The sequence below is a fragment of the Vigna umbellata genome, chromosome 1 (assembly GCF_029865625.1).
Source record: "Vigna umbellata cultivar VRB3 chromosome 1, Vumbellata_1.0, whole genome shotgun sequence".
Classification (NCBI taxonomy): Eukaryota; Viridiplantae; Streptophyta; class Magnoliopsida; order Fabales; family Fabaceae; genus Vigna; species Vigna umbellata.
In genome coordinates, this window is record NC_142165.1 from 44,720,113 (window position 1) to 44,738,007 (window position 17,895).

The following is a 17,895-nucleotide window of genomic DNA, read 5'->3' on the forward strand; positions in this document are numbered from 1 at the left end:
ACATAACAACAGTTATGTCATTATTGTACATTTTAAAAAGTATAACATTATAAAAAATAATAGAAGATAACATAACGTATATATACGTGGGGTTGCATACAATACTACGTATTTGCTTGATTAATTAATAATTAAAGGGTGGAGTGGTTCTTGGGCGAGTGAAAGAAAAAGAAAGAGAGAAAGAAAGAAACTGTTAAATTAAAAAAAAAAAAAAAAAAGAGAAGGTAGCTTGTGAAAACGACAAAGAAGATTGAGGAATGAAGAGAAAGGAGTCCCTGTCCTGTCCCCTACAGCATCGGCGTTGTAAGAGATCCCATTCCAAATACCAATTCCAAATTTGCAATCTCAATTCTCAGTTTCACAACTCAAATAAAAAACCAAACCAAAAGGGTACTCACTAATTAACTGGATTCAAGCTGGTTTGCCTTCATCTTCTTCATCTTCATTGATTAGATCCCATCCTACCCCAATTTTCTAATGTTTTCTCTCTCACTATCCCACGTGCACTTTCTTCTCTCCCGCTCTAAATAATTTTTCATTCCCACCCCCCAATCTCTCTCTCTCTATACATATATTACACATTATTGTATGTGTGTGTGGAAAAAGAACCGTTTTTTTTTTATCAGTGAAAGGGACCACCTTTATATAACCCTTTTGATCAAAGTGTAAAATGGTGTTGTGATTCTACAAGGGTCTTGCATGCCCCCTCTGAGTTTCAAGTTTCAAGTTTGAACCCCCTTTCTTCCATTCGTAATCGTAATAACAGGCAGCATCTTTGGTTGAGTTGAGGGATTTGATTATGGAAAAGTATGAGGCTGTCAAGGATTTGGGGGCTGGGAATTTTGGGGTGGCCAGGCTCATGAGGAACAAGGAGACCAAGGAGCTTGTTGCCATGAAATACATCGAGCGTGGTCAAAAGGTTTCTTTTTTCTTTCTTTCTTTCTTTCTTTTAAAAAAAAGTATAATCGAATTTTATCTTTTATTTTTTCATTTCTTCAATCTTCAGATTTGTTATTGCTTGCACGTTTTGCATGTGAAATGATGATTAATGAAGGGCATGTGAGGTTGAGGCTCTGATTTGTGAAAAGTGAAAAATCTGGGAAAGGTGTTACATGGTTTTTTGTCACAATTTCATTACGCGTGATCGAAAGAAATGTAGGAAGTGATGGAAAATACAATTATAAACTATCTTGTTTTTAAATGTGTAGTAGCTCTTTCCTGGAGATAGTTGATTCTGTTTACTGATTATTATGAACTGATTTTCTTTCACTAAATCTTTGAGTTGGCTAATCCAACGCATGGCTTGTATTCTGCTGTAAAACCAAGCAGACTAGATGGAGATGTTCATATTCTTTTATTTGTTTCTTGTTTTTAATTTCTATTTATGAAATTGAAAAGCTATTGTTTTGGCTTCTAAAAGTTTTATTCACCCCTTCTGCAATTCCAGATTGACGAGAATGTGGCAAGAGAGATTATCAACCACAGATCCCTTCGGCACCCCAATATCATTCGCTTCAAGGAGGCAAGGATTTAAGCTGTTGGCATATTGGATTATTTGGTATTGAGTACTTTATTTTATTAAATTATTTACTCATTTAAATCGTATTTTGGTTTTGTAGGTGGTTTTGACGCCCACTCATTTGGCCATAGTGATGGAGTATGCAGCTGGAGGAGAGCTCTTTGAGAGGATATGCAATGCTGGCAGGTTCAGTGAAGATGAGGTTGATAACTTCCTCGTGGGATTTTCTTCACACCCTTAGTACCTTTTCTTGTATCCATGTCTCATTTATTTTCCCCTTTGATTGTGCAGGCTAGATATTTCTTTCAGCAGCTTATTTCTGGTGTGCACTACTGTCATGCCATGGTATAATAATTCTAAAGTTCTTGAAAAATGATTGAACTTCTCCTCTCAGAATTGTACAAAGTGAGAACCTATGATTTTACTCCTTTTTTTGCAGCAAATTTGCCACAGAGATTTGAAGTTAGAAAACACACTTTTAGATGGTAGCCCTGCACCCCGCTTGAAAATTTGTGACTTTGGCTATTCCAAGGTACCACAATGATTAGATTAACACTAGTTTCAAAGTTGTAATAATATGCACCTTAGCCTCATATGTCTGAACGTTTCTGATTTTTGGTTTAGTCATCTCTGCTTCATTCACGACCCAAATCAACTGTTGGAACTCCAGCTTATATAGCACCAGAGGTTCTTTCCAGGAGGGAGTATGATGGGAAGGTATGTACTCTACAGTCTACATATATTTGGTTCTTTATAGTTCCCTATATCTTTGTATGTGTGGCTGTGTTTTAGGATGTTAACATCATCTTTCTGTCTGCTGCATGTCAGTCTTTGGGTTTATTTGAATAGGGAGAGGGGAGATTTCTTTTCATTTCTTGTTACACCTTGCCTATCTCTAATTTTGTAGCTTTGTTTCTTTGACCATGCTACCTGGAAAAGTCTTTATATGTATATCTACTATAACCAATATATCAATGAATCTAATTAATGTTCTATTCTAAAAATTGTTTTAGTTGGCTGATGTATGGTCATGTGGAGTGACTCTTTATGTGATGCTGGTTGGAGCTTACCCTTTTGAGGATCAGGATGACCCTAGGAATTTTAGGAAAACAATTCAGGTACAGTACTATCACTGTTAATACTGATTCTGATACTCTTTCATGCTATATTCTCATTATCTTACCCATATTTCCCGTTCTCATCTGCAGCGAATAATGGCTGTTCAATACAAAATCCCTGATTATGTTCACATATCTCAAGACTGCAGACACCTCCTTTCTCGTATATTTGTAGCAAATCCATTAAGGGTATGTTATAATTTTCAAGTAACTCTTGTTTCCTTTTTACATTTCAATTTGGACAAACTATCTTAACCGTATTATAATCCCGAGTTACAATTATGTTATTCTGTTGACTTGTAACCCTTGCGAATCATAATGTTGATGAGAAATAATCAAGCTGGTGAAATAAACCCTGTTGACTGAAAGCTATACCTATTGGGAAGTTCTACACCCAACCCCTATTCTTTAATAATCATCTGCTACCCTCTTGTTTAGTTGATTGGTAAAGATCAAAATTTTCCATTTTCCCTCCTGTTAAGCTAGAACTTGAATTGGGTATTCTTTTCTCTCCTCTGCACTGCTTTCCATACGTCATGCTTAGGTTTGTCAGAGATCCGGGACAATGCAAAATTTAGACTTGTACAATTTGAACAGAAATCTTATCATATTTTATGAAGAACTAATGGTATTTTCTTTTCAAAATTTTGGTGGCATGTACTGACTCCGGAGAATGAATTTGCTGGCTAATGGTTGTAAAAGTTTAACATACACTCAGTCCTTATTAATTAAATTACTTGTGTGGCTTTAAATCTATATAGAGCTCCCTATTTCTGATTCACCTATGGTATCTTCACTTCATTCACCAGTTTTGATATGCTTTTAACAGAAGACAACATTTTAAACACAAACTTTGTGCTTTTGAAAGTACACATGACTGAATTTGATATCAGGAGTCAGTATGAAGTTTATATCAAGCTAACTGCCACACCTGATTCTCTCTATTGTCTGCAGAGAATCTCCCTTAAGGAAATTAAGAACCACCCATGGTTTTTGAAGAATCTTCCAAGAGAGCTAACTGAATCAGCTCAAGCTGTCTATTACCAGAGAGGCAACCCAAGTTTTTCTGTTCAAAGTGTGGAGGAGATAATGAAAATTGTGGGAGAAGCAAGGGACCCTCCTCCGGTTTCTAGGCCTCTCAAAGGTTTTGGCTGGGACGGTGAAGAAGAGGAAGGGGAAGAAGATGTGGAGGAAGAGGAGGATGAAGAAGATGAATATGACAAGAGGGTGAAGGAAGTTCATGCCAGTGGAGAATTTCAAATCAGTTAAGCAGTATAATTCTTGTGTTCTTGGTTAAAGTTTCATTTTTTATGCTAGAAGTCACCTATTTTTATGTGTACTATAATTTATATTAACTACTATAAACCAGCGAGGCAGTCTAAGTCACTGCACTGTCCATGTAATGTATTAGTATTACCTGTATCACCATGGAAGTCGTGTATGAAAACAGTAGTTGTCTGATAACTTTTAAATTACTCATCCATTTATAATCCAGCTAGTTAACTTTAAAATGCTTTTATATCACACGAAACAATGACCTCAACCATGTATTGTGCCTTAAGTTCTTGTACTTGGTTCTGGTTTACTTTGAGAATGCTATATCACAGAAAGTGGATGATTATCTTGCTCGAGTCAGAAAATGATTTTAACCATGTACTCATTGTACATTAGTTTTTTTCAAGAGAATTACCACTGGACTAAACTTTAGAAGTGATCATTTAGTTTTTCAAGAGAAATAACAAACATACTTCGGAACTAAATTTGTATATTATAGTTTTAACTTTATATATATATATTTCATGATTCTTAATTTTGTTTTTAGTGAGAAACAATCTCTTTGCTGAACATGTTGCAGACTTCATAACGTTTAAAATAAGTTTAGTCATATTTCGTTTTTAAATGTTATTTATAAGCATTTCTAAAACATAAGTGTTTGTTTCAAAGATACTAAGGAGTAAACCTTTTCATGTGACTTTGCATAGGGCATAGAATATTTTATAGTCTATTAAATGTAGTCTCCAACACTTGAGTGTTATATGATTATTAGTCTATACGTGTTTGAAACGTTGATTCAAATAGTGAACTAGTTAGAAAACTTACAGTTTACATTAGTGTTCGTATTGTATGTTGGTGGGAGATTCTTTTTAGATTGATTAAATATAATTATTTTTCATTATACATATAAGAAAATAGTCTTAGTTGATATTAATTAATATTTTTTTCTACACATAATTGATTTTTTTGTTGATGGGAAAAATACTTTTTTTCTTGAGTTATTTTTCGATGAATATAAATTAATTTTTTTAATTAACATATGTTGGAATTATTTCTTAATTAATGATATTCGGATTTAATAGGTTTTTTTTTTAAAATTAATGGTAGTTGAGTTTTTTTTTTATCGATGATGATAAAATAAATTTTTTGAGTGATTTAACTCTAAATTTTTTTCCATCGATATTTCTTAGGTTATTTTTCGATTGTCATAATCGAAATTATTTATTTGTTGATGTGAAACAATGTTATTTATTAGTTAACGCTAAACAATGTTTTCTCAACTAATGTTGATAACAATTTTTTTTGCCCAAAGTCGACCATGACACCTTTTTAATGTTGAATATAAATAACTTTTTACCTACTTTAAGTAGTATTATTTTGATCAATGTTAACTATAATTTTTTGGGTTAAATATGTTTTTAGTCCCTAAACTATTGACCGTTTCTGGTTTTCGTCCCTCTTCCAAAGTAAGGTACAATTTAGTCCTCAATCTTTAAAAAACGTTCGTTTTAGTCGAAAAACGAACGTTTTGAGGACTAAAACGAGGACTAAAAACAAAATTTTGAGGACTAAAACGAACGTTTTTCTAAAGAATGAGGACCAAATTGTACCTTACTTTGGAAGAGGGACGAAAACCAGAAATGGCCAATAGTTTAGGGACTAAAAACATATTTAACCCTAATTTTTTTTAGTTTGAATTAGTCTAAAGGCTAGTAAAAAAACTTGACCAACATAAAAAGATAACCTTGATTACTAAAATCAATATCAACTAAAAGTAAAATTGAGTAACATTAGCTAAAAAACAATATCGAATTATTATTTTGAATCATTAAATATATTTAATTTTAAACAAAAATTTATATTTAATATTAAAATACTTATTTAAAGATTAGAAAACTTAAATTATTTTATTTAAACATCATAATTGTAACATTCCAAAATACAACATAAAACCATATATAGAATATTCACAATTAATAATATTACAGTTCAGTTCTGAGAAGCAAAGGTACAGATATGGCCGAACGGTCTTATGAAAATACTGCAGAATTTAAACTTTACCAAACTACAGTCTATATCAAATGATTTCAAAACTAAGCTTATACCGAACGATTTTACAAAATAAAACCCAACCTAACGATCGAACGGTCCTAAGGTTCCGCTTTCTCTTCCACTTCTTCTAGAGCTTCAGCAGCTCTTCTCCTTCTGCTCACATCCATAGGATGATCATTGCAACAGAAATAACGACCGAACGGATAAAACAGACAAGACGAAAAAATATAGGGTAAGCTTATGTAATTTAATTAATTCAGTAAAACATATATTTCACATAAATCTAACATAATTCAATATACAACCATGTAACATCCAATCATGCACTTCCAATCAAAATTTCAAGTCAAAGCATGCAATGATTGACCACTTTACTCTGACTGTCCGGACTGTATGAATTCTGTGTAGCTACGACGTTTTTGCACCCGGGTGATGTAATAGCTGGGATGCCCTCAACAACTGCCACCCGAGGTTAGTCCGTTCCGTCTAAGTTCACCTTATGGATTAGGACCTCTTGTCATTCTCACACATGACTTACTCCTCTCTACTTGAGAATGAGTAATCACAGAATATCAGGATAACCGCTAGCTAAGCATAACCACATTCATACTCTACCATTCAATAACCACTCATGAGATATTCCTCCCTGGAATACTCTTTCATTTCCATACCATTCCATTTATATTCTATAATACAATCAAACCGAACCAATACAAACAGATCCCATCTGAAATCAAACTGAACAATAACATTCCCCCAGAGACAAGACCGAACGTTTTGAATACCTTCTAGACTAACACAGCTGAATACTTAGTGCAAGACCGAGCGGTCTTCCACTTATACACCGAATAGGACCGAACGATCCATTCTAGATAAAAACTCATCATAGGCCGAACATTAGTAATAGTATTTGGACTTTTACTTACTACTCAACAGTTACTACAGAATAATATTTTACTAGACCGAACTCCTAAGAATGTACCAAATACTAAATATTACATATAATTTAGACTTAACCGAAAATCATAATAACTATTGCTAGAACCTAAGAACTTAACCGAAGGATAAACCGAACGGTTAATAATGACTCTCGGTTACAATTTACAGAATTATGTAGATTAATGCAGAATCATGATCAACTATGTTTCTACCCAGTTACACCTTTTCATAAATCAACAATACACTCAAACAAACATGCAATATTACAACATCAATCATAACATCATACCATCCAATAAATCATCATCAAACAAGAATTATAATTAAATTACAAGCTTCCCTTACCTCTAAACGTAGCCGAACACTCAACAATGCAGTATTTGGCTCACCACTACCATAAATCTTAGAATTCTACAGTCACGCTTTATGAAACTAACCAACAAAATACCAGAAATACTCAGAATGAGATGATAATCTCATGCAACCAGAATCTGGATTTGCATGTGACAGAAAAACGAACGGTCTAAGAAGAGAAGTACTCACCCGTTTAAACCACAACTTGATCGGTTTAAATGAAAGCCCTTGACGCCGGGAGAGTTCAACCGGTGCCTGATTGGTGATCGGAATAAGAAAAAGATGAGAATTCTTAGAGAAAAGGTGGATATTGTAAAGAGAAGGAGAAGAAAATGGAGATCAACAATTTGGAGAAGAAGGGTATATGCAGAAAAGTGGCACGAAGTTTGAAATTTAGCCTTAAATACTACCGTCACTAAAACCGATCGGTCACTCAGCGCTGCACACCTGTCTTTCACTATCTGAAAATTCAAACCCTTTCATTGACACTTGGCTTCCACTATTTGAAATTTTTAATGGGTTCTGACAATAATTAAAAGATAAAATAACATAAAACAATTTAAAGTTATTGTGTTGTAAATTTTGTAGAAATTATGGAATTATTTGGAACACATATACAAGGGTTGTCTAAGAGGCACAAACACCTACTACTTAGTCAAACATTCAAAAAGGCTTTAAATGCTTTATTGGTCAACCAACCTGAAAGGTATCAGTACTTAAGGGTTAACCAACCTATTTGGATAAGATAAACATTATCCACTTTTATTTTGTTTTAACCTTTTTTAGAAATAAAATGGGTTAAGCATGCATATATTTTATTTTTTAAACTAATTAGTATTTTGAACATGTGTATTGTAAAACATAAATATTTAGTTCTAACTAAAAATAAAAAACAAAGTTAATATTTTTAAATATTGAATGAAAAATTATAATGGATAGTTTAAATCGTTATTATGTTACTTTTAACTATTTGCTAAAAAAACATTAAGATTTAATTCATAAATATAAAAGAGATGAATATAAAATAATGCTAGTTTGGGTTGATTAAGATGTAATGTTTTTTCCTAATTATGAGATTAATGCGTAAAATGTACATTAAATAAAGGTCTCACTTTCTGAGTTAGAGAAGTTGGATATTTTAATTTCTACAATATAATAAATTAGAAGAAAATGTTAGAAATGCAATTTTGAATACACTTTATAGAATAATATTAGCATATTTCATTTATTGGGCATTTCTTATGAGTTTATGGTTTGCAAAGTTTTATCATATAATGTATATTAAGTATAAAATATTGCTAACACTCTTCATATTAAAATACTTCTATCTTATGAATATGCACTATATCTTAATAACTTTACAACATAATCTTCTCTTAGTTATCTCGAACTATACTTAAACCTTTTAACCTTCTATTTCCAAAGTTAGCAAAATGGATTGGAAAATCCCTTACATGCCTAAATCTAGGGCTGGACATAATTCATACTGAAACTAAAATTAACTGAATTATATTATACTTAAAAAAACTAAACTTATTTTAACTAAAACTAATTAAACTATTTTACAGTTCAGTTAAAACAAACTGAACTCTACATAATTTAAGTGCAGTTAACTGTGAACCACAGTTTCTCCCTAACTGAGAATTTTACCCCCAAATTGAAAACCCTTGAAGCTAGGGTTCGAAAGGATTAGGGCTGCTGTGTGCTTCTTCATGTGACAGCCGTGTTTTTCTCTGTGTGGGATCTTCTTCCAGCTCTCCAATCACCATGCCAATCTTCTCTACTGCTGGACCGTGAAGGTCTTCTTCAAGGTGCTGGACGTCTTCTTCTTGTTGCTGGACCGTGAAGGTCCTTGGACAGCCATCCATGCATCCACTTCTTCCAGCTACAATTTACGTGAAGTTTCTTCTCCTCCGTGAACATGCTGGCTGGCTTTTCCAATGAAAAAGATCACTTTCTTGGGTGGATGGATCCCATAGGACGAGACATCACTTCTCTTTGCTCCGTGTTCTTTTCTTCCTTTCAGCATGAGTTCCCATGTGTTTGTCGTTTACAAATTCTTTAATCAACAAAAGTAAGAAAAGGAGGCCATGTGTCCTTGTATTATTTTATTTTCCAGACACTTCAGCAAATGAGCACAAAGTGTAATATAAATTAGTTTACTCAACTGCACTGTCCTATGAGTGGACTAGTGGACTAAAAATCAGTGCAGTTCAGTTCACCCGAACTACTTTTAGTTCAGTTTAGTTTAGGAGAACTGTTTTATAGTTAACTGCAAATTTTTATAGTATAGTGCAGTGGAGTATACTTTGCCCACCCCTACCTAAATCTAAGCTTAATACGCTAAAACACAAAAAGTATTTTTTTCCTAAGACCTTGAGTCTCTTATCTAAGCTAAAAATACTTTTCTTTTTCCCTTAACCAATTGGTATATTAAACCCAAATTGCATTGACCTTTAACAAGTTAAATTGTTCATTGGATTATTCTAAATTTCAATAATTGAAAACACAATTATTTATATTTTAAAAACATTTATCAATTGTAATTTAGAGATATAAAGGTAGGGTAATTAAGGAAGTTGTCGGCTAATTATAAATATAGTATATAAAGATATTACTTTAGAAAAGAGAAAAGAGAGAATAAAAAAAGTACTAATTTAAGAAAATATAAAAAATTTATTTCATTTTCTAAATCATGTATTATAAATCTGGATTAGACTCGTCTTTCTCATTATCCATCCCTAACCTTCTGCTAAAAAAAATAAATCAACCCCTCGTCTGAAAATAAATAACTTAAAATATATGTACCATACACAGGACACCTATATCCAAGAGGATAATTCAGAAATTCCCTTTTCTTTTTCATTCATGATTTTTTTATCAATTTAGACGAGCTCAGAAAAATAAAAAATGATTTAATACAAATAAGGCCAGAAAAGTATACCAATCAAGGAAAGAATGGCTTGTCTATGTAAGGAAAAATATCCAGGAAAATGGTAGGCAGTAAAAATTGTTGGAGATGAGACGATAATAACAAAAAAAAAAAACAGGAGTTGTGGATTATTCTCTGTCTCAGCCGTCACTCTCATCCTTAAGGGTCCCAATTTCAGATGGAAATGGAGTTTCATCATTTATGACATTTTCCACCTTTGTATTAAAACCAGTCCAATTGCAGATATACAAAATGTAAAATAAAAAAAAAATGGAAATTTACACGGTCTTCTTCATTCACATTATACCCTTTGCTTAGCGATTGCTCCTTCTCTTTCAGTTTTGTGGAGATTTGGTAAAGTTTTTTCCTTTTCGGTAAATTACTTCTGGGTTTAGTTTCTTTTAGAGCCTTGAGTTCCGCTGCTAAGGGTTCAGACATGCATTTGTGCAGAAACAGAAAGACAAGAAAGCGGTGAAAGTGCTGTATTTTTTTAATTAATCGAGCTATGAATTCTCCAATTCATGCCCCTTCACCACCTTCCTCTTCATCTTGCTCGTATAACCGTCCTCCTCCTTGCCTCAGTCCTGGTTCTCGTAATTTCAAGTCACCTCTGTGAGTGTTCCTTTTGACATAGTTGTAGTTATGTGTTCTGAAATTTTCAGCATCTAACTCGTCGGATTCGAAGATGGAGTTATTTACCTTGAACACCATATTTTAAAATCCGATTAGTGGTGGTAGCTGGTATAAGATGACTTCTCGTGTGTTGATCATGGAAGTAAGCATTCCTTAATTATACAATGAAGGTCGAAAGTTGCATTCCGTAGTCTGATATGCAGTTGTCTGAGTTACGTTAAGTTGCTTAAATGGATTTCACTGAATTGTTGTTATTATAGAAGTTCTATATCAAACTAAGATTCTGTACTTCGAAAACATGTAAAGGTTTTGTTGAATCCAATTTTATGATTTATTATAAACAAGAGTTATTTCAAGTACACTTTGCTACCTCTTACCTAAATTTCCATGACCTTAAGCTTCGCATTTTAAGTGATCAATAGGACCTGATTTAAACTCTAGTTCCGATTTCCCCCGTTTTCTTTAAGCTGTGAAGTTCTACAGATCATCCAAATGCCTTTATTTTTATTATTTCCTTCCCATCGTGCATCTGAGCTCAACATGTAACAATTGATGTTTACAGTTCATGTGAATGCCCAAAATTCATCTTGAACTTTTTCCTCATATTAAACTGTGCTTTAATTTTAATATTTTTTTATTTTTATTTTCAAAGGTTGTTGCCACAGACAATCCGTACCTCTCAAAAGATGTATCGCTGCTCTGGAGGCCATGTGGAGGCTTCTTCTAACACTAATCCTTTGAAAAATTATGTAATGGGAAGAAGTACTTCAGGGTGGTTTGAAACACAGCCCTTGGTTTCTGAGCAGTTAGTCAGGAGGCGCTTGTTGCCAGTTGAAGCTTTAGCAACTCCAACAGTTCAAGATTTATCTGATACACCTCTTATCGGTGATGATAAGATTGGAGTGTTATTGTTGAACCTCGGAGGTCCAGAGACTCTAGAAGATGTCCAGCCTTTTTTGTTTAACCTTTTTGCTGACCCAGTAATATTCTAGCTTTAACACACTATCTCTTTGGGCTACTTGTTTTTATCGATTATTTAAAGATTTTGATTTTTTACTGTTTATGGTTTGTTTCTATTTTCTGAACAATTGTGTAGGATATTATACGACTACCAAGGTTATTTAGCTTTCTTCAGAAGCCACTGGCCAAATTTGTATCTGTTTTGAGAGCACCAAAGAGCAAAGAAGGCTATGCTTCTATTGGGGGTGGATCTCCTCTTAGACGCATGACTGATGCACAGGCATGGCACTTCTTACTAGCTTCTTTTCCACACGTTACTGTATATTTCACTTTGAACATGTTAGTTAGTGCATTTGAGACGTCAAATTTGAAGTTATCCTGTGTTAAACAATTGCCTACAAACACGAGTGGTTCAGAGCTCTGTATATGCACCAAATGCATATAACTGTTTTAGAACGTCAAACAAAAGCACCTCTCTATGAAGAAGATTTTGTTCTTTGTAAATAGTTGTTTTGAACAAAGTTATAACTGTTTTCTGCAGCCAAAATTGTTTCCATGGGGAATTTAACGTTCTCTACTCATTTGTTTTAATTAATCTTTTTCTAAGCATTAGAAACTAAGTTTTGGAGTTTTCAAATGTTTATTAGATTTTACAATTGAGTATTTCTTTTCTGAGTTATTTTGAATACTGATGTTAGGGGTTGAGATACACAGCACGTACACGCCATTAAATGCTTTCTTTTGTCTGTTTTCTTTCTCGTTGCTCTAGCTCTTCTAATGGCTCTGTACACAGGCTGAAGAGTTGAGAAAGTCTCTTTGGGCGAAGAATGTCCCAGCCAAAGTGTATGTTGGCATGCGTTATTGGCATCCATTCACTGAAGAGGCTATTGAACAGGTACTTGGTCATCTTGTTCTTCGAATACCATGTGAAATTGGATTGCATTTATTAAGATTATGCCACTGTCAGTCCTTATTTGTATAAGTTTCAACACGCTGATTAGTTGTTTATAAATATATGAAACTAGTCATTTTTCACCGATTTGATATGAAAATACAAAATCTACATGAGTTGGTGACATACGTGTACTCGCTTTAACTGCCTTTCTGTTTGTTTGGATTTCTTGGCTGATAATTATGTATCCTACATAAGCCATTCACAAGTCTTTATGGCCAAGTGATCTATAATATTCTAGAGTTTGATCTTGCCACCTTCATTGTTCTAATGAAAAGTTGAATTTCAGTACACGGTGGGCCAGAATGTTTCAACCCCAAATGGCTATTTTTGTGAGAAGTTTTTTTTAGATGTACTATAAAATCATTATGGGTCTTTTACCAAACAACGGCTAGTTGGTTCATGACGTCCTTATATACCATTCTAATTTCAAAACATAACTTTTGATTCAGACTGGTACTATAGCTAATTTGAAATAATTTGGTATCCTTTCACTACACTTTCGCAGACACACTGATGTGGTTGTTGTAAAAGATACCGAAAAATTAGCCAAAAAAATATATGCAGAAAGGGAGATGGTGGAGAGGGTAAAATTAGAAGATATAAAGTTCCTTTGAGAAAAAGGGAGTATATAAGTAGCCAAAAATTTCTATTTATTAATTTATTATATTTATGTAAGCTACATTCAAGTGAAGTAAGAACCCTTTTTAAAAATCATACTTTTGGTTTGTCTTATATATTAGTGTTTAACCTTTAGACGTTATTACCATTCTTAAGGCATAACTTCTGTATTCTTTGGGACAGTTGAAGGTTGCTATGTTATATAATTAAAGATATGCAGTCTAACAGGTTATCCTCTCGAATAAACTTTTACCTTCAAACTGATCCGTACCTTAATCTACTGTGTATGGAAATTATACGAGAAATAAATTATTGAAATCTAGCTTTACTCATTTGGGGAGAGTATATAGGAAACAGGGTGGAGGAAACATGATATAATTTGACATAGGTGAACTGATATTTGTCTACGTAATGAATATAGCTTCATTTATCATTTGTCTCTCTGATATATTTTCAATCCAATCTTAATTAATTTTTCCTTTGAAATAATATACATCATGTAGATTAAAAGAGATGGAATTACAAAGCTTGTTGTGCTTCCACTTTATCCACAATTTTCAATTTCGACCAGTGGTTCAAGTCTTCGTCTCTTAGAGAGTATATTCAGGTGATTGCTTTAGTAAAAATGTACTTTGATCACATCAATATGCTTCAAATTATCCAACATCCAGTTTTGTTATGAATTATGTATGTATTGGTTCTTCAGAGAGGATGAATATCTAGTTAAGATGCAGCACACGGTAATTCCTTCATGGTACCAGCGTGAAGGATACATTAATGCGATGGCAAATTTAATTGAAAAAGAGCTGAAAGGTTTTGACTTTCCTGAGAAGGTACAGCATTATTTATGTTTAAGTGACGTAGACAAGTGTGTTGGTCCCAAACATTTTTATCTTGTCATCATCATTCTTCTTTGAATATTTATAGCAGAATTTATGTAGTCAGCATATCAGATATTTCTGGATAGGTTAGTGAATGATGACCGTTGAGAGTGACATGATCTACCATGTGAAGTGTATTATACATTTTTTCTTTTTTATCAGAATTTTTCTGTTAACAACTTCGGTTATCTTCATATTTTGTTTTGTAATGCTGATGAAGTTTTTCCTGTACTTGAGCTCACCTTGAGCTTTTGGCAGTCACTGCTTTTTATACACTTGTTGCTGACAGTAATTAATTTGATGCATGTTGAAGGTCATGATATTCTTTAGTGCACATGGAGTGCCTCTTGCCTATGTAGAAGAGGCTGGTGATCCATACAAAGCAGAGATGGAGGAATGTGTTGATTTAATCATGGAAGAGCTTGAAAACAGAAAGATAACTAATGCATACACCCTTGCTTATCAGGTCACTACTTATTTTTTAATTATTCTTGTTTTCTGTTACCAAATTATCACTGCATGATATTGATTTGTGGTTAAAAGGAAAAATGAAAAAAAAAAGTTTACTGGGGTTTATCCATGTATATGGAATATGTTTTACTGAAATTGGAACCTTAACATCTATCCAAAAATGGACATTTCTATCACGGTTGGCAATATCCAGCACAAGAAAGTAAAAAAACCAGACTCTAAAGTGAGATTACTGTTTATGTATATAAAGCATAAGGCTATTGATAGAGTTCTCCCCAAAATTGTGACTGGTATTTCTCTTAGAAAATGAGTGATTAAAATGGAAATAATATTCTGAACAGTTCATGTGATTCACCTGTCATTACATAAAGAAAGATCTTTGCAAAATGTATACCTCTTTGATAGAAGATCTTGGGGGAATGTGGTGAGTACTAGGAAACAGTATTCTAGCCAAAGTGTGAAAACTAGATTGCTCATCTAAGTTAATAGGTCAACTAGATAACTTATCTCAAACAATAAATCTATACCAATCTCTTTCACAACCAAACCTGGCTATTCTCTTTAGTTACATCATTTTTCAAATTTCTAACAATTGGCTATAATTCTTGTTACAGAGTAGAGTTGGACCTGTGGAATGGTTAAAGCCCTATACAGATGAGACAATAGTTGAACTTGGGAAAAAGGGAGTAAAAAGTCTGCTGGCTGTACCAATTAGGTGACACCGGCCTTCATTATGTTTACTGTTTCTTTTCTTACAACTATTTATATGGTTGCTTGCTGCCTTCTCTTTTTCTGTGCCCTTGTTTGATACCTATATGACTAGTCTTTTGTTAAAATCTGTTGATTCACAGCTTTGTCAGCGAGCATATTGAAACTTTAGAAGAAATTGATGTAGAGTACAAAGAATTGGCTCTAAACTCTGGTATAGAAAAATGGGGTCGTGTTCCTGCTCTAGGAACTGAACCCACCTTCATTTCAGATTTGGCAGATGCCGTAATTGAGAGTCTCCCTTATGTTGGTGCAATGGCAGTTTCAAACCTTGAAGCTCGACAGGTACCATTATCATTTTTGTACTATAGCAAGAGTTATCTTATTCTGCGTTCTCTATTGAGTTGTATAGAAGCACAGACCTAGACAATTTCCATTTCAGTAAACTGTTGATAGAAATTGAGCCAATAGGTGTAGTGATATTGTATTTTGCAATTTCATTTCATACTTGTTTCATTTTCTCTAATAGAAAGATTTTGGCAGTCTTTGGTTCCACTGGGCAGCGTAGAAGAGTTATTGGCTGCATATGATTCACAGCGTAGGGAGTTGCCACCACCGGTAATTGTGTGGGAATGGGGATGGACCAAAAGTGCTGAAACTTGGAATGGAAGAGCTGCTATGCTTGCTGTGCTTCTTCTGTTGTTTTTAGAAGTCTCCACTGGTGAGGGATTTCTGCACCAGTGGGGAATATTGCCCTTGTTTAGGTGAGTTAATCCTCACCTACCCTCCATGGCAGTGAAATTTAGTTTTGCTTGTATATGTATACACCATTAGCATCACATATGTCCCTTAAAATGGAAGGCATGCACTCAGGAGCTCTCAAATGTAGTTTAGATACATTATCTGTGGATGGAAACAAGAGAAAAATAATGTATAGTGATGTGGTTTGTATAGTACCTCTTGTATGTATCTAAAGCAGAGTTTTTGACATCACAATTTCCTTTCGGCTCGAGACTTTGCAAGCTTTACTATTTTGTTAACAAAAAAGGGAGTTTTGCATAAACTCTTGTTCATTTTGGTTTACATTTCCCGGCTAGTAAACCATAAGAACATATTGGTTGTAGACGTGCTACTGATTTTGATTGTATTCCAGTTACAAAATATGTATTTGTCTATCTTTTTGCACTCCAAACTATGTATGTTATAATCTCTAACCACAAGCAAGGTTGAGGTCATGAACAACAAACCTCCAACCATTGCTTTTACAGCTACGAGTATTTTGATTTGTGCTTCTAACTTCCAAACCCTCACAACTATAGAATTTTATCCACCATAAATTTCTCATGTGCGGAACAAATTTACGGAGATATATTCAATTTACTCAATCCTGTTTTTTATAGAGAACATGATGATGAGTTGAATATAGTTGAAAACTGGACGTTCAGAAACGATTCATAACTGTTTTGAATAATCAAGATTCATAATTCTAGTCTACCACCTTTCATAATGGAAGCTACTTTCACTAAATAATTTTTCATGTTAAACCTCGTAAAAAATTTGTTGATATAACACTCTTGAGACAAACTTAGAATATATTAAGATCTTTCTCTACGAAACTTAATGTCTATGACAAAATATTTCACCCAATCCTTCAAACCAAAGTGTTTCACTTCATATAGTATCATACTCTTGCCATTAGTTGCAAACAAAATATCATCCACATATAAAATAAAACAAGAAGGCAAATTTTAATTCCACTAACCTTCTAGTAAAATTGTAAATACTATTGGCATGTGAATTGATTTAATTCATAGATGAATTTATTAAGCTTGCATACTAATGCTCATTATCAGTGAGAAGAATTCTTCAAGTTGTTTCATATATGACCTTTCCTATATATCACAATTAAGGAGTGTCGTTTTCACATTTATTTGATGTAACTTCAAATAAAAAATGAGCTACTACCGTCATTATCACTCATAAAGAATCTTTCTTAAATACAAAAGAAAATATCTCCTTATAATTGATTCTTTGTGTTTTAGCGAACCCTCTGACTACAAGTGTAGGCTTATCTATATCTCAGTGTTGCCTTGTGAATCTTTATTTGTTTTAAAGACCCATCTACATCCAATGACTTTTATAGCATGAGACAATTCAAAGAGATTCAACACTTGGTTAAATGTCATAAACTTCATCTCATCTTTCATAGCACTATACCATAAATCCAATTTCGTATAACTCATAGATTGTGCGCTATTAAGGTCATGGAAACTCTGGTGGTGATGTGAATGTAGGGACAATGGAGGATGAAGGCAAGAATAGAGAAGCATATAAGCTGAGGTAGCAATAGTTGGGGATTAGGGTGTTCAAGTTTTCACGTGGGGTGGAGGTCACTAAGAGCCAGGCTTGTGGAGGTGGAAGATATGGTTTAGAAGGTGTGAAGTAGTGGAGTAGTGTTAGTTCATTTGAAGGAGGGAGAG

At 33.6% G+C, this 17,895-nt stretch overlaps 2 protein-coding genes across 4 annotated transcripts; both read left to right on the forward strand.

Annotated features, from left to right (window-relative positions):
* The first annotated feature begins 228 nt into the window (after window positions 1-228).
* LOC124820883 (serine/threonine-protein kinase SRK2A) lies at window positions 229-4,109 on the forward strand. Its single transcript, XM_047292668.2, has 9 exons — window positions 229-919; window positions 1,448-1,522; window positions 1,620-1,721; window positions 1,811-1,864; window positions 1,959-2,051; window positions 2,144-2,236; window positions 2,533-2,637; window positions 2,728-2,826; window positions 3,592-4,109. The coding sequence occupies exons 1-9, from the start codon at window positions 800-802 to the stop codon at window positions 3,904-3,906; spliced, it is 1,056 nt and encodes a 351-aa protein (XP_047148624.1). The 5' UTR covers window positions 229-799; the 3' UTR covers window positions 3,907-4,109.
* A 6,276-nt stretch (window positions 4,110-10,385) lies between these two features.
* LOC124820877 (ferrochelatase-2, chloroplastic-like) lies at window positions 10,386-16,590 on the forward strand. 3 transcript variants are annotated; one of them, XM_047292658.2, is made up of 11 exons: window positions 10,386-10,543; window positions 10,640-10,801; window positions 11,475-11,802; window positions 11,919-12,062; window positions 12,576-12,677; window positions 13,859-13,962; window positions 14,062-14,188; window positions 14,550-14,702; window positions 15,322-15,422; window positions 15,559-15,760; window positions 15,959-16,590. In XM_047292658.2, exons 2-11 carry the CDS (start codon window positions 10,695-10,697, stop codon window positions 16,181-16,183), a joined length of 1,593 nt encoding a protein of 530 aa, XP_047148614.1. In that variant the 5' UTR covers window positions 10,386-10,543; window positions 10,640-10,694; the 3' UTR covers window positions 16,184-16,590. The 3 variants fall into 3 exon arrangements, with proteins under 3 accessions (XP_047148614.1, XP_087959444.1, XP_087959443.1); XM_088103318.1 differs by having other exon boundaries at window positions 15,945-16,117; XM_088103317.1 differs by lacking the exons at window positions 10,386-10,543; window positions 10,640-10,801 and adding an exon at window positions 10,832-10,964.
* The last annotated feature ends 1,305 nt before the right edge of the window (window positions 16,591-17,895 follow it).